The 27432-nt window shown below is 49.1% G+C and overlaps 1 protein-coding gene across 9 annotated transcripts in view; it reads right to left on the bottom strand.

Moving 5' to 3' along the window:
• BIRC6 (baculoviral IAP repeat containing 6) overlaps positions 1-19593 on the bottom strand; it is a 771630-nt gene extending 752037 nt beyond the window's left edge. For all 9 annotated transcript variants that reach the window (XM_063917949.1, XM_063917953.1, XM_063917952.1 and 6 more), the window contains exon 1: positions 19102-19593. In XM_063917949.1, coding sequence (XP_063774019.1) covers positions 19102-19510 — 409 coding nt within the window. In that variant the 5' untranslated portion in view covers positions 19511-19593. The remainder of the gene's footprint in view (positions 1-19101) is intronic.
• Between the last annotated feature and the right edge of the window lie 7839 nt (positions 19594-27432).

Genomic DNA, 27432 nt, shown 5'->3' with positions numbered 1-27432 from the left:
TATATATATATATATATATATATATATATATATATATATATATATATACACAGGGATAACCTTATATAAGTGTTATTCCCTTATAGCTGCTGTATAGTTTTTAGCTGCCAATAGTGCCCCCCCTTCTCTTTTTTACCCCGATTCAGTAGCAAGTCTGCAGGGGAGAGTCAGGGAGCCGTCCTTCCAGCGGAGCTGTGAGGGAAAATGGCGCTTGTGTGCTGAGGAGATAGGCTCCGCCCCTTCACGACGTCCTTATCTCCCGCTTTTTCTGTAAAAAATGGCAGGGGTTAAAATACATCCATATAGCCCAAGAGCTATATGTGATGTATTCTTTTGCCAACCTAAGGTATTATCTGTTATATTGCGTCTCAGGGCACTCCCCCCCCCAGCGCCCTGCACCCTCAGTGACCGGAGTGTGAAGTGTGCTGAGAGCAATGGCGCACAGCTGCGGTGCTGTGCGCTACCTTAGTCTGAAGACAGGATCGTCTTCTGCCGCCGATTTCACCGGACCTCTTCGCTCTTCTGGCTCTGTAAGGGGGCCGGCGGCGCGGCTCCGGGACCCATCCAGGCTGAACCTGTGATCGTCCCTCTGGAGCTAATGTCCAGTAGCCTAAGAAACCCGATCCACTCTGCACGCAGGTGAGTCCGTTTCTTCTCCCCTTAGTCCCACGATGCAGTGAGCCTGTTGCCAGCAGGACTCACTGAAAATAAAAAAACCTAAAATATACTTTTATTCTAAGCAGCTCAGGAGAGTCACCTAGCCTGCACCCTTCTCGTTCGGGCACAAAAATCTAACTGAGGCTTGGAGGAGGGTCATAGGGGGAGGAGCCAGTGCACACCACCTGATCCTAAGGCTTTTATTCTTGTGCCCTGTCTCCTGCGGAGCCGCTGTTCCCCATGGTCCTTACGGAGTCCCAGCATCCACTAGGACGTCAGAGAAAAAAAAAAATACAAGGGCCTGCATTCCCATTTCAAACCGCAGTCCTCCTAGACTAAATGTTGTAGTAGTTGAGGAACATGGAACATTTGGCATCGATCTATAACAAAGGCTTTTTTAATACTTCTGAAGTCATTATGGTTTCTCTCATCGCAGAGCAGCAGGCTGTTATGTTTGGTGAGGTGTGCTTTTTAAACTCTGCGTATTGGATGATTCACAAAGGCTGATTCAGATACTGTGGCCACTTGCGCTGAGCTTATAAGCACAATTACGGGAGGCTGGACTTTGCTCACATCTCCATAGGCTGCGAGCAGATATCATTTACAGAGAAATCGTGTAAATTGAAGGATGGCGTGCTGGCGACACTCTCGGCTACCTGAATATGGACCATGTACAGGTGTGTGGTGGTGGTGAAGGGGGTTTGACAAAGATGGCACAGCAACTCAAACTGCTGCAGAAATCAGTTTTTAGAGCAGTATCTGATCCAATTAAGATGCTATGCTAGAAATGTGGATGACGTTTCCTCTTTCAGCTGTTTTGGAAATTAATAGATGACTTTTTAAAGAGTTGCATTGAAAAAAGTTAAGGTGGGTACACACTTATGGGTGTATTTAATAAGTGTCGAAAGCTGCCGTTTTGTCAGAAAGACGGCAGCTTCCGACAGGTTTAGGTCGGATGAGGTTCTGACTTATTCAATACTGGCTGTTTTTTTCCGGCAAGTCGGGAATTCCTGAGTTGTCAGAAAACACGTGGAATGTCGTATTAGCCGCAGATCCATGTGTTCCGCGGCCAAATCAGACAGGTTTTGGCCCCGATTCCAACAATGGTCAGACTTTTTTTTAAGTCAGATTTACATTGTCGGAAACGGGCAGATGAGATGCGTGAGGACGCCGGAGGAGCAGCATGTGAGGCAAGGAGAGGGGACAGGTGAGTATTGGCAGTGGCAGCAGCACGGACCGGCGCTCAGCAGCTCACTGACCGTTGTCGGGAGCGGCCAAATCCGAGAGTCGGATTTGGCCGTCCCATTGAATATTCACCTGTCGGCAGGTATTGAATACACCCCTTAGCGATAAAGTAAACAACGTCGCTCATTTTGACCTTTCCTGAGCAAAATTGTTTACTTTATCGATAAGTGTGTATGCCGCCGCCGAGCGATGCTGTCGGCCGTGCAAGAAGCTCAATTTGGACTGTCGTCCAAAAACTGCATGCATGGCCCGGCCATTGCGTGACGTCGCTGTGCGATATAGTTTGCATATCGCTCAATGTGTATGCACTGCCGCCCCAGCCTGGGAGGTGAAAACACTACGTGACGTTGCTCATAGAGCACATCGCCTAGTGTGTACCCATCTTCAGGTTACCTCTGAGCAATGTATTTTATCTTTAGGTTTAGAACGTAAAATTTCAGTTTTGGCAGGTTTCGTGGTCCTGGCCTGCCTATACTTGGCCAAACTTAACCCAAACTGGTAATGTCTGCATTCACTATTGTAAAACAAATACTGCGCAAAACCTAAATAGGAAAAAGTTAAATTACAAGTAATAGTCAAATAGTCTCTGACCTAGTTAAAAAAAAAAAAAAAAAAATTTTTACTTAGCAATTACCATCAAAACATACAAAAATTTCACACCATGTGCTAATCATAAGACAATATAGAAAATCCAACTTTACCTTTTCATTTAAACAAGAATGAGGGAAAAGGTGATATTATTTTAAGTATAGATCTTATTCTGAAATAGATCAGAGCATTAAAATAAGAATTTACTCACCGGTAATTCTATTTCTCGTAGTCCGTAGTGGATGCTGGGAACTCCGTAAGGACCATGGGGAATAGACGGCTCCGCAGGAGACTGGGCACATCTAAAGAAAGAATTAGGACTATCTGGTGTGCACTGGCTCCTCCCCCTATGACACTCCTCAAAGCCTCAGTTAGGACACTGTGCCCGGAAGAGCTGACACAATAAGGAAGGATATTGAATCCCGGGTAAGACTCATACCAGCCACACCAATCACACCGTATAACTCGTGATAGGAACCCCGGTTAACAGCATGATAACAAAAGGAGCCTCTGAACAGATGGCTCGCAATAATAACCCGATTTGTGTAACAATAACTATTTACAAGTATTGCAGACAATCCGCACTTGGGATGGGCGCCCAGCATCCACTACGGACTACGAGAAATAGAATTACCGGTGAGTAAATTCTTATTTTCTCTGACGTCCTAGTGGATGCTGGAAACTCCGTAAGGACCATGGGGATTATATCAAAGCTCCCAAACGGGCGGGAGAGTGCGGACGACTCTGCAACACCGAATGAGAGAACTCCAGGTCCTCCTCAGCCAGGGTATCAAACTTGTAGAATTTTGCAAACGTGTTTGCCCCTGACCAAGTAGCAGCTCGGCAAAGTTGTAAAGCCGAGACCCCTCGGGCAGCCGCCCAAGATGAGCCCACCTTCCTTGTGGAATGGGCTTTTACAGATTTAGGCTGCGGTAGTCCTACCGCAGAATGCTCCAGCTGAATAGTGCTACAAATCCAGCGCGCAATAGTCTGCTTAGAAGCAGGAGCACCCAGTTTGTTGGGAGCATACAGGGTAAACAGCGAGTCAGTTTTCCGGACTCCAGCCGTCCTGGAAACATAAATTTTCAGGGCCCTGACTACGTCCAGTAACTTGGAATCCTCCAAGTTCCCAGTAGCCGCAGGCACCACAATAGGCTGGTTCAAGTGAAACGCTGATACCACCTTCGGGAGAAACTGAGGACGAGTCCTCAATTCTGCCCTATCCATATGGAAAATCAGATAAGGGCTTTAATAGGACAAAGCCGCCAATTCTGACAGACGCCTGGCCGAAGCCAGGGCCAACAGCATGACCACTTTCCACGTGAGATATTTCAAATCCACAGTCTTAAGTGGTTCAAACCAATGTGATTTTAGGAACTCCAAAACCACATTGAGATCCCAAGGTGCCACTGGGGGCACAAAAGGAGGCTGAACATGCAGAACTCCCTTGACAAAAGTCTGAACTTCAGGCAGGGAAGCCAGTTCTCTCTGGAAGAAAATCGACAGGGCCGAAATCTGGACCTTAATGGACCCCAATTTGAGGCCCAACGTCACCCCTGCTTGCAGGAAATGCAGGAATCGACCCAGTTGAAATTCCTCCGTTGGGGCCTTCCTGGCCTCACACCAAGCAACATATTTTCGCCAAATGCGGTGATGGTGGTTTGCGGTGACATCCTTCCTGGCTTTGATCAGGGTAGGAATGACTTCCTCCGGAATACCCTTTTCCTTCAGGATCCGGTGTTCAACCGCCATGCCGTCAAACGCAGTCGCGGTAAGTCTTGGAACAGACAGGGCCCCTGCTGCAGCAGGTCCTGTCTGAGCGGCAGAGGCCAAGGGTCCTCTGAAAGCATCTCTTGAAGTTCCGGGTACCAAGCTCTGCTTGGCCAATCCGGAACCACGAGTACAGTTTTCACTCCTCGCCTTCGTATTATTCTCAGTACCTTGGGAATGAGAGGAAGAGGAGGAAACACATAAACCGACTGGTACACCCGCGGTGTTACTAGAGCGTCCACAGTGATCGCCTGAGGGTCCCTTGACCTGGCGCAATATCTTTTTAGCTTTTTGTTGAGGCGGGACGCCATCATGTCCACCTGTGGTCTTTCCCACCGGTTTACCAGCATTTGGAAGACTTCTGGATGAAGTCCCCATTCTCCCGGGTGGAGGTCGTGCCTGCTGAGGAAGTCTGCTTCCCAGTTGTCCACTCCCGGAATGAACACTGCTGTCAGTGCTAACACATGAATTTCCGCCCATCGGAGAATCCTTGTGGCTTCTGCCATTGCCCTCCTGCTTCTTGTGCCGCCCTGTCTGTTTACATGGGCGACCGCCGTGATGTTGTCCGATTGGATCAGTACCGGCTGGTTCTGAAGCAGGGGCCTTGCTTGGCTTAGGGCATTGTAAATGGCCCTTAGCTCCAGAATATTTATATGAAGCGAAATCTCCTGATTTGACCACAGTCCTTGGAAATTTCTTCCCTGTGTGACTGCCCCCCAGCCCCGAAGGCTGGCATCCGTGGACACCAGGACCCAGTCCTGTATTCCGAATCTGCGGCCCTCTAGTAGATGAGCCCTCTGCAGCCACCACAGCAGCGACACCCTGGTCCTTGCCGACAGGGTTATCCGCTGTTGCATCTGGAGATGGGACCCGGACCATTTGTCCAACAGGTCCCACTGGAAAGTCCTTGCGTGGAACCTTCCGAATGGAATCGCTTCGTACGAAGCTACCATTTTTCCCAGAACTCGTGTGCATTGATGTACCGACACCTGTCCCGGTTTTAGGAGGTCTCTGACTAGAGATGACAACTCCTCTGCTTTTTCCCCTGGAAGAAACACTTTTTTCTGGTCTGTGTCCAGAATCATTCCCAGGAACAGAAGACGTGTCGTCGGGACCAGCTGTGACTTTGGAATATTGAGAATCCATCCGTGCTATTGTAGCACCTCCCGAGAAAGTGCTACCCCCACTACCAACTGTTCCTTGGACCTCGCCTTTATCAGGAGATCGTCCAAGTACGGGATAATTAAAACTCCCTTCTTGCGAAGGAGTATCATCATTTCGGCCATTACCTTGGTAAAGACCCTCGGTGCCGTGGATAACTCAAACGGCAGCGTCTGGAACTGATAGTGACAGTCCTGTACCACAAATCTGAGGTACTCCGGGTGAGGGGGGTAAATGGGGACATGTAGGTACGCATCCTTGATGTCCAGGGAGACCATGTAATCCCCCTCGTCCAGGCTCGCAATAACCGCCCTGAGCGATTCCATCTTGAACCTTTTGATATAAGTGTTCAAGGATTTTAAATTTAAGATGGGTCTCACCGAACCGTCCGGTTTCGGTACCACAAACATTGTGGAATAGTAACCCTTTCCTTGCTGAAGGAGGGGTACCTTGACAATCACTTGCTGTGTATACAGTTTTTGGATAGCCACCAACACTGCCTCCCTGGCAGAGGGAGTCGCTGGTAAGGCTGATTTTAGAAAACGGCGGGGGGGGGGGAGGGGGACGTCTCGAATTCCAGCCTGTACCCCTGAGATACTACTTGAAGGGTCCAGGGATCCACCTGTGAGAGCCCACTGTGTGCTGAAATTTCTGAGACGGGCCCCCACCGTTCCCGGGTCCGCCTGTGAAGCCCCAGCGTCATGCTGTGGACTTACCGGACGCGGGGGAGGACTTTTGCTCTTGGGAACTGGCTGTATGCTGCAGCTTTTTCCCTCTACCTTTGCCTCTCGGCAGAAAAGACGCGCCTCGAGCCCTCTTGTGTTTTTGGGGCCGAAAGGACTGTACTTGATAATACGGTGCTTTCTTTTGCTGTGGGGTAGCTAGTGGCAAAAATGTCGATTTCCCAGCCGTAGCTGTGGAAACGAGGTCTGAAAGACCATCCCCAAACAGTTCCACCCCCTTATAAGGCAAAACTTACATGTGCCTTTTTGAATCGGCATCACCTGACCACTGCCGAGTCCATAACCCCCTTCTGGCGGCAATGGACATTGCACTTATTTTTTTATGCCAGCCGGCAAATATCCCTCTGTGCATCACGCATGTATAAGACCGCGTCTTTTATATGCTCTACCGTCAGCAAAATATTGTCCCTATCCAGGGTATCAATATTATCCAACAGGGAATCTGACCACGCAGCAGCAGCACTGCACATCCATGCTGATGCAATCGCTGGTCGCAATATAATGCCCGTGTGTGTATATATAGCTTTTAGGGTAGCTTCCTGCTTTCTATCGGCAGGATCCTTTAGGGCGGCCGTATCCGGAGACGGTAGTGCCACCTGTTTTGATAAACGTGTAAGCGCTTTATCTACCCTAGGGGATGTTTCCCAACGTGACCTATCCTCTGGCGGGAAAGGGTACGCTGCCAATAACCGTTTAGAAATTATCAATTTCTTATCGGGGGAAGTCCAGGCTTCCGCACACACCTCATTTAATTACTCAGATGCAGGAAAAACTACTGGGAGTTTTCTCACCGAACATAGTACCCCAGGTACCACAAAAAAGGGTATTATCAGAAATGTGTAATAAATTTTTCATTGCCTCAATCATGTAACGGGTGGACCTATTGGAGGGTACACTAGTCTCATCGTCGTCGACACTGGAGTCGGTATCCGTGTCGACATCTGTGTCTGCCATCTGAGGTAGCGGGCGTTTTAAAGCCCCTGATGACATTTGAGACGCTGGAACAGTCACAAGTTGAGTAGCCGGCTGTCCTATGTCGTCAAACCTTTTATGTAAGGAGCTGACACTGTCACGTAATTCCTTCCATAAGTCCATCCACACAGGTGTCGACCCTTCAGGGGGTGACAACACACTTACAGGCATTTGCTCTGCCTCCACATCATTTTCCTCATCATACATGTCGACACAGCGGTACCGACACACAGCACACACACAGGGAATGCTCTGACAGAGGACAGGACCCCACAAAGCCCTTTGGGGAGACAGAGGGAGAGTATGCCAGCACACACCAGAGCGCTATATACCACAGGGATATCACCTATAAAGAGTGTTTTCCCCTTATAGCTGCATATATATTATACTGCGCCTAAATTTGTGCCCCCCCTCTCTTTTTTACCCTTTCTGTAGTGCAGGACTGCAGGGGAGAGCCAGGGAGCGATCCTTCCAGCGGAGCTGTGAGGGAAAATGGCGCCAGTGTGCTGAGGGAGATGGCTCCGCCCCTTTTTCGGCTGGCTTTCTCCCGCTATTTTAAGATTTCTGGCAGGGGTTAATATACACCTATATAGCCTCTGGGGCTATATATGGTGTCAGTTTGCCAGCCAAGGTGTTATTTATTGCTGCTCAGGGCGCCCCCCCCCAGCGCCCTGCACCCATCAGTGACCGCAGTGTGTGGTGTGCATGAGGAGCAATGGCGCACAGCTGCAGTGCTGTGCGCTACCTTGGAGAAGACAGAAGTCTTCAGCCGCCGATTTTCCGGACCTTCTTGCTTCTGGCTCTGTAAGGGGGACGGCGGCGCGACTCCGGGAACGGACGACGAGGTCGGGTCCTGTGTGCGATCCCTCTGGAGCTAATGGTGTCCAGTAGCCTAAGAAGCCCAAGCTACCACCACTTAGGTAGGTTCGCTTCTTCTCCCCTTAGTCCCTCGGTGCAGTGAGCCTGTTGCCAGCAGGTCTCACTGTAAAATAAAAAACCTAAATTATACTTTCTTTCTAGGAGCTCAGGAGAGCCCCTAGTGTGCATCCAGCTCAGCCGGGCACAGAAATCTAACTGAGGCTTGGAGGAGGGTCATAGGGGGAGGAGCCAGTGCACACCAGATAGTCCTAATTCTTTCTTTAGATGTGCCCAGTCTCCTGCGGAGCCGTCTATTCCCCATGGTCCTTACGGAGTTCCCAGCATCCACTAGGGAGAAAAAAATTAAAAAAAACAAAAAAACACATGTTGATTTGAATGAACATGCTATCCAAGGCAGGATGCATGATTAATTAGGCAGAAAGTACCAAACAGCTTAATAAATACCAGGGACAACACAAATCCCAGAACTCTGTGAAAGCATCTAATCATTTCAAATGTTGTCCAATTATCAATTGTCAAAGTTGCGCACAAGTGAACTACAAAATAATATTTAAATTTAAAAAAAAAAAAATAAGAATTTACTTACCGATAATTCTATTTCTCGTAGTCCGTAGTGGATGCTGGGAACTCCGTAAGGACCATGGGGAATAGCGGCTCCGCAGGAGACAGGGCACATCTAAAGAAAGCTTTAGGATCACCTGGTGTGCACTGGCTCCTCCCCCTATGACCCTCCTCCAAGCCTCAGTTAGGATACTGTGCCCGGACGAGCGTACACAATAAGGAAGGATTTTGAATCCCGGGTAAGACTCATACCAGCCACACCAATCACACTGTACAACTTGTGATCTGAACCCAGTTAACAGCATGATAATAGAGAAGCCTCTATAAAAGATGGCTCACTACAACAATAACCCGAATTTTTTGGTAACAATAATTATGTACCAGTATTGCAGACAATCCGCACTTGGGATGGGCGCCCAGCATCCACTACGGACTACGAGAAATAGAATTATCGGTAAGTAAATTCTTATTTTCTCTGACGTCCTAGTGGATGCTGGGAACTCCGTAAGGACCATGGGGATTATACCAAAGCTCCCAAACGGGCGGGAGAGTGCGGATGACTCTGCAGCACCGAATGAGAGAACTCCAGGTCCTCCTCAGCCAGGGTATCAAATTTGTAGAATTTTACAAACGTATTTGCTCCTGACCAAGTAACTGCTCGGCAAAGTTGTAAAGCCGAGACCCCTCGGGCAGCTGCCCAAGATGAGCCCACCTTCCTTGTGGAGTGGGCATTTTAAGATTTTTGGCTGTGGCAGGCCTGCCACAGAATGTGCAAGCTGAATTGTACTACAAATCCAACGAGCAATCGTCTGCTTAGAAGCAGGAGCACCCAGTTTGTTGGGTGCATACAGGATAAACAGCGAGTCAGATTTTCTGACTCCAGCCGTCCTGGAAACATATATTTTCAGGGCCCTGACTACGTCAAGCAACTTGGAATCCTCCAAGTCCTTAGTAGCCGCAGGTACCACAATAGGTTGCTTCATGTGAAATGCAGAAACCACCTTAGGTAGAAATTGAGGACAAGTCCTCAATTCTGCCCTGTCAGAATGAAATATTAAATAAGGGCTTTTATATGATAAAGCCGCCAATTCTGACACACGCCTGGCTGAAGCCAGGGCTAACAGCATCGTCACCTTCCATGTGAGATATTTTAAGTCCACAGTGGTGAGTGGTTCAAACCAATGTGACTTTAGGAAACTCAACACAACATTGAGATCCCAAGGTGCCACTGGAGGCACAAAAGGAGGCTGTATATGCAGTACCCCTTTTACAAATGTCTGAACTTAAGGCACTGAAGCCAGTTCCTTTTGGAAGAAAATCGACAGGGCCGAAATTTGAACCTTAATGGACCCTAATTTTAGGCCCATAGACAGTCCTGTTTGCAGGAAATGGAGGAAACGACCCAGTTGAAATTCCTCTGTAGGGGCCTTCTTGGCCTCCCACCACGCAACATATTTTCGCCAAATGCGGTGATAATGTTTTGCGGTTACGTCCTTCCTGGCCTTGACCAGGGTAGGGATGACTTCATCTGGAATGCCTTTTTCCTTCAGGATCCGGCGTTCAACCGCCAAGCCGTCAAACGCAGCCGCGGTAAGTCTTGGAACAGACAAGGCCCCTGCTGGAGCAGGTCCTTTCTTAGAGGTAGAGGCCACGGTTCGTCCGTGAGCATCTCTTGAAGTTCCGGATACCAAGTCCTTCTTGGCCAATCCGGAACCACGAGTATAGTTCTTACTCCTCTCCTTCTTATGATTCTCAGTACTTTTGGTATGAGAGGCAGAGGAGGGAACACATACACTGACTGGTACACCCACGGTGTTACCAGAGCGTCCACCGCTATTGCCTGAGGGTCCCCTGACCTGGCGCAATATCTGTCTAGTTTTTTGTTTAGACGGGACGCCATTATGTCCACCTTTGGTTTTTCCCAACGGTTTACAATCAGGTGGAAGACTTCTGGGTGAAGTCCCCACTCTCCCGGGTGAAGGTCGTGTCTGCTGAGGAAGTCTGCTTCCCAGTTGTCCACTCCCGGAATGAACACTGCTGACAGTGCTATCACATGATTTTCCGCCCAGCGAAGAATCCTTGCAGCTTCTGCCATTGCCCCCCTGCTTCCCGTGCCGCCCTGTCTGTTTACGTGGGCGACTGACGTGATGTTGTCCGATTGGATCAATACCGCCTGACCCTGAAGCAGGGGTTTCGCTTGACTTAGGGCATTGTAAATGGCCCTTAGTTCCAGAATGTTTATATGAAGAGATGTCTCCAGGCTTGACCATAAGCCCTGGAAATTCCTTCCCTGTGTGACTGCTCCCCAGCCTCGCAGGCTGGCATCCCTGGCCACCAGGACCCAGTCCCGAATGCCGAATCTGCGGCCCTCTAGAAGATGAGCACTCTGCAACCACCACAGGAGGGATACCCTTGTCCCCGGTGACAGGGTTATCCGCTGAAGCATCTGAAGATGCGACCCGGACCATTTGTCCAGTAGGTTCCACTGGAAAGTCTTGCGTGGAATCTGCCGAATGGGATTGCTTCGTAGGAAGCCACCATTTTTACCCAGAACCCTTGTGCATTGATGCACTGAGACTTGGTTCGGTTTTAGGAGGTTCCTGTCGGATAACTCCCTGGCTTTCTCCTTCGGGAGAAACACCTTCTTTCTGGACTGTGTCCAGGATCATCCCTAGGAACAGAAGACAAGTCGTCGGAACCAGCTGCGATTTTGGAATATTGAGAATCCAATCGTGCTGCCGCAACACTACCTGATATAGTGCTACACCGATCTCCAACTGTTCCCTGGATCTTACCCTTATCAGGGAATCGTCCAAGTAACGGATAACTAAAATTCCCTTCCTTCGAAGGAATATCATCATTACGGTCATTACTTCAGTAAAGACCCGGGGTGCCGTGGACCATCCCTACGGCAGCGTCCGAACTGATAGTGACAGTTCTGTACCATAACCTGAAATACCCTTGGTGAGAAGGGTAAATTTTGACATGAAGGTAAGCATCCTTGATGTCCCGAGACATCATGTAGTCCCCTTCTTCCAGGTTTGCAATCACTGCTCTGAGTGACTCAATTTTGAATTTGAACCTCTGTATGCAAGTGTTCAAAGATTTTAGATTTTAAAATCGGTCTCACCGAGCCGTCTGGCTTCGGTACCACAATAGTGTGGAATAATACCCCGTTCCCTGTTGCAGGAGGGGTACCTTGATTATCACCTGCTGGGAATACAGCTTGTGAATGGTTTCCAAAACTGCCTCCCTGTCATCGGGAGACGTCGGTAAAACAGACCTTTGGAAACGGCGAGGGGGATACGTCTCGAATTCCAATTTGTACCCCTGAAATATTACCTGAAGGATCCAGGGGTCTACTTGCGAGTGAGCCCACTGCGCACTGAAATTCATTGAGAACGGGACCCCACCGTGCCTGAACTTGTAAAGCCCTAGCGTCATACTGAGGGCTTGGCAGAGGCGGAAAAGAGTTTCTGTTCCTTGGAACTGGCTGATCTCTGCAGCCATTTTCCTCTCCCTCTGTCACGAGCAGAAAAGAGGAACCCTTTTGTCCGCTTGCCAACCAGGCCTGCGCCTGATAATACGGCGTCTTATTTTGAGAGGCGACCTGGGGTACATCCCCTCTTTTAAGGCAATACTTCCAAATGCCGTTTGGAATCCGCATCACCTGACCACTTTACTGGTATAATTGGACAACGCACTTATACTTAATGCCAGTCGGCAAATATTCCGCTGTGCATCATGCATATATAGAAATGCATCTTTTAATTGCTCTATAGGCAATAATATACTGTCCTTATCTAGGATATCATATTTCCAGTCAGGGAATCCGACCACGCCAACCCAGCACTGCACATCCAGGCTGAGGCGATTGCTGGTCGCAGTATAACACCAGTATGTGTGTAAATACATTTTAGGATACCCTCCTGCTTTCTATCAGCAGGATCCTTAAGGGCGGCCATCTCAAGAAAGGGTAGAGCCCATGTTCTTACAAGCGTGTGAGCGCCTTATCCCCCCTAGGGGGTGTTTCCCAACGCACCCTAACCTCTGGCGGGAAAAGGTATACTGCCAATAACTTTTTAGAAATTATCAATTGTTATCGGGGGGAAACCCACGCATTTTATTTCTCAGATTCAGGAAAACTACAGGAAGTTTTTCCTCCCAACATAATACCCCTTTTTTTTTGGTGGTATTCTTATCAGAAAAGTGTAAACTTTTTTCATTGCCTCAATCATGCAATCTGTGGCCCTATTTGGAAATCATGGTTGTCTCTTCACCGTCGACACAGGAGTCAGTATCCGTGTCGGCGTCTGTATCTGAGGTAACGGGCGCTTTAGAGCCCCTATATGAGACGTCTGGACATGCACAAGCTGAGTAGCCGGCTGTCTCATGTCAACCACTGTCTTTTATACAAAGCTGACACTGTCACGCAATTTCCACAGTACATCCACTCAGGTGTCGACCCCCCAGGGGGTGACAACACTATTACAGACACTCTACTCCGTCTCCTCATCATTTTTCTCCTCATACATGTCGACACAAACGTACCGACACACAGCACACACACAGGGAATGCTCTGATAGAGGACAGGACCCCACTAGCCCTTTGGGGAGACAGAGGGAGAGTTTGCCAGCACACACCAGAGCGCTATATATATACAGGGATAACCTTATATAAGTGTTTTTCCCTTTATAGCTGCTGTATTGTTTATACTGCGCCTAATTTGTGCCCCCCTCTCTTTTTTAACCCCTTTCTGTAGTGTAGTGACTGCAGGGGAGAGCCAGGGAGCTTCCCTCCAACTGAGCTGTGAGGGAAAATGGCGCCAGTGTGCTGAGGAGATAGGCTCCGCCCCTTTCTCGGCGTCCTTATCATCCGTTTTCTTGTATGTTTTGGCAGGGGTTAAATGCATCCATATAGCCCAGGAGTTATATGTGATGCATTTATTTTAGCCATAAAAGGTTTTCTAACGATTTATTGCGTCTCAGGGCGCTGCACCCTCAGTGACCGGAGTGTGAAGTGTGCTGAGAGCAATGGCGCACAGCTGCGGTGCTGTGCGCCTACCTTTATCTGAAGACAGGAAAGTCTTCTGCCGCCGATTTTTCCGGACCTCTTCGCTCTTCTGGCTCTGTAAGGGGGCCGGCGGCGCGGCTCCGGTGACCCATCCAGGCTGAACCTGTGATCGTCCCTCTGGAGCTAATGTCCAGTAGCCTAAGAAGCCCAATCCACTCTGCACGCAGGTGAGTTCGCTTCTTCTCCCCTTAGTCCCTCGATGCAGTGAGCCTGTTGCCAGCAGGTCTCACTGAAAATAATAAACCTAAACTAAAACTTTCACAAAGAGCTCAGGAGAGCCCCTAGTGTGCACCCTTCTCGTCGGGCACAGAAAATCTAACTGAGGCTTGGAGGAGGGTCATAGGGGGAGGAGCCAGTGCACACCAGGTGATCCTAAAGCTTTCTTTAGATGTGCCCTGTCTCCTGCGGAGCCGCTATTCCCCATGGTCCTTACGGAGTTCCCAGCATCCACTAGGACGTCAGAGAAAAAGATAAAGTAGTCTTCTCACACCCAAACTATATACATTCAGATGTAACAATGTCCAAATTACACAACATGGGGGAAATTTAAATGGTTACTCCATTAAGGTATGAATTCTGCAGGTGTCCATTTGTTTCTGGTCGCCTACTCCTTTTCGCACATTTTCCGTCGCACACAATAGTTTAGACAGGTTTAGCCTGTTTACGCGACTGGACCTGGTCTATTTGGGTGCAACTAGTGCAAAAACTACTGTGCACAGTTATTCGATACCACCAGCAACATCAATTGAATAACACCCACATCTCAAAAAAGTCAGGTGATCGGGCGCACAAACAATTTAAATCACCCCCATATATGAATATAATTCAGAAAATATATAGATAGAAGATTCAGTATTTGATCACACTAAATCCTGTTTGTAGTCCAGCACTACATGATATGTAGATTTCACAGCTCTCTAGATACTAAAGGCTAGAGTTCCAACTTCAAATATCCAAATATGTGACACTGCATTTTATATTCACTGCAATCAACACCTATGGGTACAACGTATATACATACAGTAAACGGACAATCTAGATTATTTTTTAGCCTACTTTCTAAACAGCAACTTTTTTTTTTTCCTAACCGGTTTTCATGAAATATACACTAGTGTATCAGTCACTTGAAAGGCAAAATAGATAAGCGAAATTTACAAAACTGTTCTTGAAAATATTTGCCTCGCTCAACACATTTTGCACAGTTCACCATATTTAAGTCCTAGCACCAACCACACAACAAATTTCATTCCTTCGTAGCAAAACTATTTATTGGGGTATATGCAATTCCGGGCTAACTGCGGCTTTTTTTCGCCCGTTTTTAAATTCAACACATTTCGACCGTCGAATTCCGGCCGGCATTCAATAAAAAAACGGATTCGACAGTCCCGCTGTCGAAAAACGGACCAATTGACGGATAAGTGCGTCCTGGATTCGACTTTTCGGACGGCACAAAAATGGTTAAAAAACCCTTAAAAAAAATTGCGTGGGGTCCCCCCTCCTAAGCATAACCAGCCTCGGGCTCTTTGAGCCGGTCCTGGTTGTAAAAATACGGGGGGGAAATTGACATGGGATCCCCCGTATTTTTTAGAACCAGCACCGGGCTCTGCGTCCGGTCCTGGTGCAAAAAATACGGGAGACAAAAAGCATAGGGGTCCCCCGTATTTTTAACACCAGCACCGGGCTCCACTAGCTGGAGAGATAATGCCACAGCCGGGGGACACTTTTATACCGGTCCCTGCGGCCGTGGCATTAAATCCCCAACTAGTCACCCCAGGCCGGGGTACCCTGGAGGAGTGGGGACCCCTTAAATCAAGGTGTCCCCCCCCCTCCAGCCACCCAAGGGCCAGGGGTGAAGCCCGAGGCTGTACCCCCCCCCCCACCAAAGGGCTGCGGATGGGGGGCTGATAGCATTGTGTAAAATAAGAATATTGTTTTTTGCAGAAGATCTACAAGTCCCAGCAAGCCTCCCCCGCAAGCTGGGACTTGGAGAACCACAAGTACCAGCATGCGGGGGGAACGGGCCCCACTGGTACCTGTAGTTCTTCTGCAAAAAAAATACCCAAATAAAAACAGGACACGCACACCGTGAAAGTACAACTTTATTACATACATGCCGACACACACATACTTACCTATGTTCACACGCCGACTCTGTCCACGTCTCCAAGTAGAATCCGTGGTACCTGAAAATAAAATTATACTCGCCTAAATCCAGTGTGTCCTGTTCTTTTTTTGTAATCCACGTACTTGGCAAAAAAACAAACCGCATACCCGATCCACGCACTGAAAGGGGTCCCATGTTTACACATGGGACCCCTTTCCCCGAATGCTGACACCTCCCGTGACTCCTGTCACAGAGGGTCCCTTCAGCCAATCGGGGAGCGCCACGTCGTGGCACTCTCCTGATTGGCTATGCGCGTCTGAGCTGGCAGACAACGCATCGCAAAGCCGCTCCATTATCTTCAATGGATGGAACTTTGCAGTCAGCGGTGAGGTTACTCGCGGTCAGCCGCTGACCGCGGGTGACCTCACCGCTGACCTCAAAGTTCCCACCATTGAAGATAATGGAGCGGCTTTGCGATGCGCTGTCTGCCAGCTCAGACACGCATAGCCAATCAGGAGAGTGCCACGACGTGGCGCTCCCCGATTGGCTGAAGGGACCCTCTGTGACAGGAGTCACGGGGGGTCTCAGCATTCGGGGAAAGGGGTCCCATGTGTAAACATGGGACCCCTTTCAGTGCGTGAATCGGGTATGCGGTTTGTTTTTTTGCCAAGTACGTGGATTACAAAAAAAGAACAGGACACACTGGATTTAGGCGAGTATAATTTTATTTTCAGGTACCCCGGATTCTACTTGGAGACGTGGACAGAGTCGGCGTGTGAACATAGGCAAGTATGTTTGTGTCGGCATGTATGTAATAAAGTTGTACTTTCACGGTGAGCGTGTCCTGTTTTTATTTGGGTATTTTTTTTGCAGAAGAACTACAGGTACCAGCGGGCCCGTTTCCCCCACCCCGCATGCTGGTACTTGTGGTTCTCCAAGTACCAGCTTGCGGGGGAGGCTTGCTGGGACTTGTAGATCTTCTGCAAAAAACAATATTCTTTTATTTTACACAATGCTATCAGCGCCCCATTCGCAGCCCATGAATGGGGAGGGGGGGGGGGGGGGGGGACAGCCTCGGGCTTCACCCCTGGCCCTTGGGTGGCTGGAGGGGGCGGACCCCTTGATTTAAGGGGTTCCCACTCCTCCAGGGTACCCCGGTCAGGGGTGACTAGTTGGGGATTTAATGCCACGGCCGCAGGGACCGGTATAAAAGTGTCCCCCGGCTGTGGCATTATCTCTCCAGCTAGTGGAGCCCGGTGCTGGTGTAAAAAATACGGGGGACCCTACGCTTTTTGTCCCCCGTATTTTTTGCACCAGGACCGGACGCAGAGCCCGGTGCTGGTTCTAAAAATACAGGGGATCCCATGTCCATTTTTTCCCCGTATTTTTACAACCAGGACCGGCTCAAAGAGCCCGAGGCTGGTTATGCTTAGGAGGGGGGACCCCACGCATTTTTTTTCCTGGATTTTAACCCATTCCCACTGAAAACCATGCTCTCTCTATTTTAGTCAGTTTAAAAAAAAAAAAAATTATTTTAAAAAAATATATAAATAATAGTTGTGTCTCCTAATAGACAAACCAAGTACCTAATCCCTTCTAATATAAATAGATATGCGATTAGCAAAAAAAAAAAAAAAACATGTTTTTAAAAAATTTTATTAGATTTTGCCAGCAAAGTGGTGCGGAATGAAACTGACGAAATTACTGTCGAAAAGCACTGTTGTCGAATCGACATTCTTCAATTGAATATACTTTTGTCGAAAAGCCGCATTTTTACCATTGCAGACATGTCGAATTTGTGAACTGTCGAATTTCAAAAAGTCGAATCTGAAAAGTCCGTTTTTTTTGTCGAAAAGTACTGTATTGCATTGTCGAATATTTTTTTTGGTGTCGAAAATGCCCTGTTTTTCGACATTTGCGGCAATTCGACCACAATTGCATATATCCCATAGACTGTAAAGTCACTTTTTTAGCATTTAAATACAGTGCGGCATGGCTTCCTTCAGAATTGCAAAGCAAAATCATAACCTGATCATTAAATCATATATACACACAGCATGCTACTGTTAGAACGGACATGAACTGACTGTTCAAGGCAGTGACCATGATTCGTTTAAGCACCATGAAAACATGACATATTTCTGTGTTATGAGCATCTGCAATATAAACACATTTGCCTAAAGAACATCTCCATTCCTCGTGAGGCTTGAATCTGCCTGTAGCGCTAGAAGGATTACATGTCACCTCTGTATCTGGCTGCAGTTGTGGTGGCATATGTTATATGCCTTGAAAACAGAGAAAATAATAGCCAATAAGCTCCTGGACTGTCTTTTTTTCTTACACAGTCTGTAACATGCCAGTAGCTGATTGGCTAGTACTTTATCTCTCTCCAAGGTTTAGCACATATGCCCCAATGGGGTCAATTCTATTCGGCAACTAAAGAATAGCGCCGGGATTTGCTCCCGACGCTATTCAATTCTGCTACTAGTTGCCCGCAATTGTCGGGAATTCTTCTCTCATCCCCGGGGGAAGAGAGAAGAAACCCGACAAAAGTCCTGCCTCGCGGCCGGCGCGAGGCTGATTCTGTCGGGAATCAGCCTCGCGCCGGGTAGTTAAGTCGGAGAATGCCCGTTCTCCCGACAAAACTACCTGTTAAGTCGGCGAGAACGGGACATCGCCGACTTAGCTTTAGCTGAATTGAATAGCGTCGGGAGCTAATTCCCGGCGCTATTCTTTAGTTGCCGAATAGAATTGACCCCAATGTTTGGTACTATCCACAGGGGCACAGCATTTACATGGCGACTGTAAGCAGAGGCACAGCATTTAGGGGTCTATTCATGAAGCAGTGAAAATAGTGCTGAAGTTGCCCATAGTAACCAATCAGCATTGAAGTAACATTTATAATCTGCATACTAAAAAATTCTACAGATCAGCTGATTGGATGCCATGGGCAACTTCCCCACTCTTTACACTGCTTCATGAATAGACCCCATAATATTAGCAGGGGCATTGGGTATTCCTGCCAAAGGCAACTGTCAGCTGTAGTGCAGATGGTGACTGTCAGCTGGGGCATCAGGTTGACAGGGACTGTCAGGATGGGAGTGTTTACCTTTGACAGCTACTATCAGGGGACAGGGTTGTACTTACCTTTTAACAGTCGCCATCTGTGAGACACAGAACACCCCTGTACAGGACAGCAGGGCATGGCAGTAATGTACATCAAGCACAATAACTAGCAGCCATAGGCGAGGTCAGTGGCCATACTTAGGGGCAGTCCCTGTGCGTACTGTGCTGGGCTCATTGCGCTGTGTTAGGTGGGTGTGATCCGCGCACTCCCGTACACTCACCGTGACCGGCTGACGCCTGCAGGATCGCTCCGGACGTGCCATCGATGACTTTGATACTCCCCCGGGTAGTGACGGCCAGGATGGCGTTGAGTGCCGGATGGTAGGACAAACTGCTCACACCGTGCTCATCGCAGCGCAGGCAACCGTCCCTCAGCACCAGCCACTCCGAGGCTCCCGCCGCTGCCCCCGCCGCCATTATCGGCAGCCGGGCCCCCTCCGGGCGGGACACCGGGGCGGGGAGGCCGGGGGTAAGGCTGGGATGAGAGCCTGACGAGGTGACGGTGCGGGAAGAGGAGAACTTCGGCACGGCAGCTGGGTGAGGAGGGAGAGGAGAGGGAGAAGGAGGGCCGCCGGCCGCCGCTGCGTCAGGTGACAGGAGAGCAGCAGCACCGAGACCGCTATACACCATCCGGGTCAGCAGCCAGGAAGCCGCACGGACAGGAGGAGTGGACGCCGGAAGTGACGCGCGTGCTGCTAAGACGTGTGTGCGTACGGTCTGCAGCTGGAGCAGGCGCTCTGACATTTTTTTTCTAGTTACATAACAAACTTTATTGATAGTAACATAGCGCACAGTGACTCAGTCATTACTGTGGGTGGGGTTATTTCTTCTCAGCTAACAAACATCCATGGTATATAATATGCTGCTATAGACTCCTCTGCTATGCATGTTTATAAAGTTACAGTGTACACTGGCTTTTAGCACTGGCCGTAGTGCTCTTGTGCTGGATAACCAATATTAAGGTGCAACATGAAGGATTTATGGTTCTGTCAAACCTGTAAGAATGTGCCCACACTTTAGTATTATTATTATTATTATTATTTTCTCTAACGTCCTAGTGGATGCTGGGGACTCCGTAAGGACCATGGGGAATAGACGGGCTCCGCAGGAGACATGGGCACTTTAAGAAAGAATTTAGACTCTGGTGTGCTCTGGCTCCTCCCTCTATGTCCCTCCTCCAGACCTCAGTTTGAATCTATGCCCGGACGAGCTGGGTGCTGTTCAGTGAGCTCTCCTGAGCTTGCTGTAAGAAAGTATTTTGTTAGGGTTTTTATTTTCAGGGAGCTCTGCTGGTAACAGACTCCCTGCATCGTGGGACTGAGGGGAGAGAAGCAGCCCTATTCTCTGCAGATAGGTCCTGCTTCTTAGGCTACTGTACACCATTAGCTCCAGAGGGATCGTACACAGAATCTCACCCTCGTCGTCCGATCCCAGAGCCGCGCCGCCGTCCCCCTCGCAGAGCCGGAAGACAGAAGCTGGGTGAGCATAAGAAGCAAGAAGACTTCGAAGTCGGCGGCAGAAGACTCCAGTCTTCACTGAGGTAGCGCACAGCACTGCAGCTGTGCACCATTGCTACCACATACACCCACATACTCCGGTCACTGTAAGGGTGCAGGGCGCAGGGGTGGGGCGCCCTGGGCAGCAATTAGGACCTCTTGGCAAAAGTTTTGCATATATACAGTTGGGCACTGTATATATGTATGAGCCCCCGCCAAAATATTGTACATTAAAGCGGGACAGAAGCCCGCCGCTGAGGGGGCGGGGCTTCTTCCTCAGCACTCACCAGCGCCATTTTTTCTCCACAGCTCCGCTGAGAGGAAGCTCCCCAGGCTCTCCCCTGCAGATACACGGTAGAAGAGGGTAAAAAGAGAGGGGGGGGGGCACATAATTAGGCGCAAAAATCATTATAACAGCGGCTACTGGGTTAACATTAAGTTACTGTGTTATTCCTGGGTTATATAGCGCTGGGGTGTGTGCTGGCATACTCTCTCTCTGTCTCTCCAAAGGGCCTTGTGTGGGAACTGTCTTCAAAAAGAGCATTCCCTGTGTGTGTGGTGTGTCGGTACGCTTGTGTCGACATGTTTGACGAGGAAGGCTATGTGGAAACAGAGCGGGAGCAAATGAATGTGGTGTCTCCGCCGACGGCGCCGACACCTGATTGGATGGATATGTGGAAGGTTTTAAATGATAATGTTAATTCCTTGCATAAAAGGTTGGATAAAGCTGAAGCCTTAGGACAGTCAGGGTCTCAGCCCGTGCCTGATCCTATGTCGCAGAGGCCGTCAGGGTCTCAGAAGCGCCCACTATCCCAAATTGTTGACACAGATACCAACATGGATTCTGACTCCAGTGTCGATTACGATGATGCAAAGTTACAGCCTAAATTGGCTAAATCCATCCGTTATATGATTATAGCAATTAAGGATGTGTTGCACATCACAGAGGAAACCCCAGTCCCTGACAAGAGGGTTCATATGTATGGGGAAAAAAGGCAGGTGGTGACCTTCCCCCCTTCACACGAGCTAAATGAGTTATGTGAAAAGGCTTGGGAATCTCCAGATAAAAAACTGCAGATTTCCAAACGGATGCTTATGGCGTATCCTTTCCCGCCAACGGACAGGTTACGCTGGGAATCCTCTCCTAGGGTGGACAAAGCTTTAACACGCTTATCCAAGAGGGTAGCCCTGCCGTCACAGGATACGGCCACCCTAAAAGATGCTGCGGATAGAAAGCAAGAGGGTACCCTGAAGTCCATTTATACACATTCAGGTACCTTACTAAGGCCGGCAATTGCGTCGGCCTGGGTGTGTAGTGCTGTAGCAGCATGGACGGATACCTTATCTGAGGAACTTGATACCTTAGACAAGGATACTATATTAATGACCCTGGGGCATATAAAAGACGCTGTCCTATATATGAGAGATGCTCAAAGAGACATTAGTCTACTGGGCTCTAGTATAAATGCTATGTCGATTTCTGCCAGAAGGGTCCTGTGGACTCGGCAATGGACAGGTGATGCCGACTCAAAAAGGCACATGAAGGTTTTACCTTGTAAGGGTGAGGAATTGTTTGGGGAGGGTCTCTCGGACCTGGTCTCCACAGCTACTGCTGGAAAGTCAAATTTTTTGCCATATGTTTCCTCACAACCTAAGAAAGCACCATATTACCAAATGCAGTACTTTCGATCACAAAAAGGCAAGAAAGTCCGAGGTGCGTCCTTTCTTGCCAGAGGCAGGGGCAGAGGAAGGAAGCTGCACAACGTAGCTAGTTCCCAGGAGCAGAAGTCCTCCCCGGCTTCCACTAAATCCACCGCATAACGCTGGGGCTCCACAGGCGGAGCTAGGGCCGGTGGGGGCGCGTCTCCGACATTTCAGCCACAAGTGGGTTCACTCCCAGTTGGATCCCTGGGCAATAGAGATTGTGTCTCAGGGATACAAGCTGGAATTCGAAGAGTTGCCCCCTCACCGATACCTCAAATTGGCCCTGCCAGCTTCCCCTTTAGAGAGGGAAATAGTGTTAACTGCAATTCACAAATTGTATCTTAAACAGGTGGTGGTCAAGGTTCCCCTCCTTCAACAAGGAAAGGGTTATTATTCGACCATGTTTGTGGTACCGAAACCGGACGGTTCGGTCAGACCCATATTGAATTTAAAATCCCTGAACATATACCTGAAAAGGTTCAAGTTCAAGATGGAATCGCTCAGAGCGGTCATCGCAAGCCTGGAAGGGGGGGATTTTATGGGGTCTCTGGACATAAAGGATGCATACCTTCATGTCCCCATTTATCCACCTCATCAGGCGTACCTCAGATTTGTGGTACAGGATTGTCATTACCAATTTCAAACGTTGTTGTTTGGTCTCTCCACGGCACCGAGAATATTTACCAAGGTAATGGTGGAAATGATGGTGCTCCTGCGGAAAAAAGGGGTCACAATTATCCCATACTTGGACGATCTCCTCATAAAAGCGAGATCAAGAGAGCAGTTGCTGATCAGCGTAGCACGCTCTCTGGAAGTGTTACAACAACACGGCTGGATTCTAAATATTCCAAAGTCGCAGTTGATTCTGTTAGGGTCTCCTGCCCTGTGCTGCCACGTCGTCATGGCAACCGGGAGACAAGTGCTAGCGGAGTAACCTGAGCGCAGCTGATACTCCGGTTCGGGTCTTTTGCTGTGCAGTGGTTACAGGCTTTGTGCACGGCAGGGGATCCGGTGCTGGTTTTTGTGCTCACAGTCTGTGAGGTCTGAGTGGGGCGTGGACAGCACCTGCTATATAAACCCTCTTCTCAGGTTAAGCAGATGCTGCTGAATCTTTGTTGGTTAGTCAGTTCCTGAAAGTTAGCCAGTACTGTGTAGCTTTGTATTTGTTTGTTGCTTACTGCAAATAGGCCTTGGGATTTGGTACTACACTCTGCCAATCCAGACCTAGCAGTAAGACTGGAGTCAGTCGTTTAACTTGCTGGGGTTCTTTTGCTACTCTGTGAACTTAGCAAGTTTGCGGCTGTATTCTCAGACTTGCCTGCCAAAATCCTTTCTCACTGTGCAAGGTGTTCAGGTGTCAGTTTAGTGGCAGTAAGCTGAACCAGTGCACTGCAAGTGAGGTCTAGGATTGTGGAGACTCTCCTTGTGTCTATTATTCCATCTCTGACCAAGGAGTTTACTGCCACACCCGTTGGTAACCCTTTAGGGTTTTGCTGTTGCCCTTAGCAACGGCATTTCGGGTTCTCTACGTATTAAAACACAACATCTCGCTTCTTTCCATCTGAGCATTCCTAATACTAGGGAGACACCCAGTTTCTTAGCCTCTGGGCTTCTCTGTTCACTTTGTGTTGATTTTGTTGCCCTATCACCTTCTGTGTACGTAATGTCATATTCCCCAGTCTGTCTGTGAGTTCATTTGTTTTGCATCCCTCTCCATTCAGACACCAGTACATTCCTGCAGGCACTGGTGTGCATAACATATTCAGCAGCCCAATACTCCTGTTGAAATTTTGTGGGAATATGGAGCATACCCCTCAAAATACTTTGCAACAGGTGGTCGATCTGGTGCAGGTCTTGACTCGACAATTTAATGATTTGTCCATTAAAATGCACACCTCCCAGGCCGCTGGCGGAGCTCCCGCAGCAGCAGCACCTTCAGGGGTTAAGGAGCCGAAAGTAAATCTCCCGGATCGTTTTTCTGGAGATTGCTCGCAGTCCTTTTGTTTCAAGGAGAGCTGCAAGCTATATTTCCAGCTTAGGCCTCAGTCTTCTGGGTCGGAGATTCAGCGGGTGGGCATAGTGATTTCCTTGCTACAAGGAGACCCACAGGTCTGGGCATATGGGTTGCAGCCTGACTGTCCGTCGCTTAAAAGTGTTGATGCTTTTTTTACGGCACTGGGCATGTTGTATGATGACCCTGACAAGACGGCCTCAGCCGAGGCTCAGATTTCGATCCTTAAGCAAGGGCGAAGGCCAGTTGAGGTTTACTGTACGGAGTTTCGGAGGTTGGCCCATGATACCCAGTGGAATGACCCAGCCCTGAAACACCAGTACCGAAGAGGTCTTTCTAACCAGATAAAAGACCAACTGGTACAATATCCCTTGCCTGATAGCTTGGATCAGCTCATGCAGTTATCCATCCGGGTGGATAGACGGCTGAGAGAGCGTAGGCTTGAAAGGGAGACCGAGGTTTCCTTCTTTCCCAAGGGAACCTCAGACTCTGAGGAATTTTCCGAGGAGCCTATGCAGATTGGGGCTACCCGCCTCTCCTCGCGTGAGAAGACGCGGAGGAGACAGCAGGGGTTGTGTTTGTACTGTGGGAATAAAGGTCATGTGGTAGTATCATGCCCAGAAAAGCCGGAAAACTTCAGGGCCTGAGGGTGATGGGAAATATCCTGTCAGGCCAGAAGTCAGAATTTCCCAAGAAGACTTTTATCATTCCGGTGACCTTGAAGATCCTCGGTCAAACTGTCAAGACTGAGGCCTTTGTGGACAGTGGGGCCGACGGGGTTTTTATGGACCGCCAATTCGCCCTGAAACACTCTGTTCCCTTAGTACCCTTGGCATCGGAAATTGAGATTTGTGGGTTAAACGGGGAACCATTATCCCAAGGTAAAATTACCTCTTGCACTAGCCAGATTTCTTTGTTTATTGGAGCCACACACTCTGAAAAATTGTCCTTTTATGTGACTGTCTGTACTTTTGCCCCATTGGTGTTGGGGTTACCCTGGTTAAGGGCCCACAATCCTCAATTTGACTGGGTCTCTGGGGAGATTCTTAGTTGGGGTACTGATTGTTTCAGGAGTTGCTTGAGCCTTCCAGTCAGGCTTTCGCAGCTAAGTTTGCCAGGATTGCCAGGATGTTATGCAGATTTTGCGGACGTGTTCTCCAAAAAAGTTGCAGAGGTACTACCTCCCCATCGCCCCTATGACTGTGCCATTGATTTGTTGCCGAATGCTAAGCTTCCCAAGAGCAGGTTGTACTCCCTGTCACGTCCTGAGACTCAGGCTATGGCAGAGTACATTCAGGAGAACTTGGCTAAGGGATTTATCAGACCTTCACAGTCTCCAGTTGGGTCGGGGTTCTTCTTCGTGGGTAAAAAGGACGGTTCATTGCGACCCTGCATCGACTTCAGGGAATTGAACCATATCACGATTAAAAACTCATACCCACTGCCTCTCATTTCGGTCTTGTTTGACCAGCTTCGTACTGCCACCATTTTTTCTAAGATTGACCTACGCGGTGCGTACAATCTAATCCGAATAAGAGAGGGGGATGAATGGAAGACTGCCTTTTATACCCACTCAGGGCATTATGAATATTTGGTGATGCCTTTTGGGCTCTGTAATGCCCCGGCAGTCTTCCAGGATTTCATGAACGATGTGCTCAGGGAATATTTGGATAGATTCTTAGTTGTATACTTAGATGACATCCTAATCTTCTCCCATTCCCTGGAGGAACATCGGAAGCATGTACGCTTAGTCCTCCAGAAACTCAGAGACCACCGGCTTGGGGCGAAGCTGGAGAAGTGCGAATTTGAAGTTCAGCAAATCGCATTTCTAGGATATATTATCTCCCCAGAAGGTTTCCAAATGGAGGGTTCCAAGGTACAGGCAGTCCTGGATTGGGTGCAGCCCACTAGTTTGAAGGCGCTTCAGCGATTCCTGGGCTTTGCGAATTTTTATAGACGATTTATCGCTGGATTTTCGTCTATAGTGGCGCCCTTGGTGGCACTCACTAAGAAAGGGGCGGATGTTGCTCACTGGTCTTGTGAGGCCAAAGCGGCTTTTGCCCGTCTCAAAAGGGCATTTGTCTCGGCCAAGGTGCTGCGACACCCAGATCCAGAGCGTCCTTTTGTGGTGGAAGTGGATGCCTCTGAGATGGGTATTGGGGCAGTGCTCTCTCAGATGGGAGTGTCTGATAATCGCCTTCATCCCTGTGCTTACTTTTCCCGTACATTTTCGCCTGCCGAGATGAATTATGACGTGGGTAACCGGGAATTGTTGGCTATTAAGGATGCACTCGGGGAGTGGAGACAGGGCCGGCGCCACCACTAGGCAGCTTTAGGCAGCTGCCTATGGGCGCCTACCACTGGAGGGCGGCACGCTTCCACTAAACTTACTTTTTTTTTGAATCAACTGCCCCTAGAGGATGCGCCCACAGATTATGTGTCCCAGGCAATCCCCCCACCGCATCCCCCGAGCCTGTCCCTTCCACACACAGCTGCATGTTCGGCTCCGCTGTTGCCGCCCTCCTCCGATTCCAGTCAAACAGCAGAATAGCCGCTGTTCTGCCGCTTGACTGGGATCGGAGGAGGCGGCGACAGTGGAGCCGAACATGCAGCTGTGTGTGGAAGTGACAGGGTGGGGGGGGGAGCGGGCGCAGTTTATCCTGATGGAGCGGAGGAAGCAGCGGAGCCCAGCCAAGCATGCTGCTGCGGCTTTGTGCGGTTCTTTTCAGCATGAGCATCTTCTCAGCGGAGCCCAGCCAAGCATGCTGCTGCGGCTGTGTGGGGCTGCTTCTCAGGATGGAGACGCTGAGGAGCGGAGGAGGCGGCAGAGGCAGAGCCGTGAATGCTGCAGCTGTGCGGGTAAGTGATGGGCTCGGGAGATGCCAGGGAGCAGAGGATGCAGGGAGCAGTGGATGCAGGGAGCAGAGGATGCAGGGAGCAGTGGATGCAGGGAGCAGTGGTGGATCAGCAGCCCGAATCCTGGAGATCAGGTCACTGCACCCTGCTGGCCTCTCCCTGCTTTGCCATGTTATCCCGAAGACCCTGTGTCACAACAGCGGTGCACACGGCTGGTAAGAGCAGAGAATCAAGTGGCCAGAGTGTGGACAGTAGCACAGTATGTGTGTGTATATGTGCAATGCATGCTGTGTATATATATATATATATATATATATATATATGTGTGCATGCTATATGTGTGTGATATTTGTGTGCATGCTGTGCCTGTGTATATATCTATATGTGTGTGTGTGTGTGTGTGTGTGTGTGTGTGTGTGTGTGCGCGCGCGTATGTTGTATGTGTGTATATATGCATGCTGTATGTGTGTGTGTCTCTATGTGCA

This window comes from Pseudophryne corroboree, chromosome 4 (genome assembly GCF_028390025.1).
Source record: "Pseudophryne corroboree isolate aPseCor3 chromosome 4, aPseCor3.hap2, whole genome shotgun sequence".
Lineage (NCBI taxonomy): Eukaryota > Metazoa > Chordata > Amphibia > Anura > Myobatrachidae > Pseudophryne > Pseudophryne corroboree.
The sequence above is the reverse complement of the archived record's forward strand: the minus strand, read 5'-3'. Positions and strand labels throughout refer to the sequence as shown.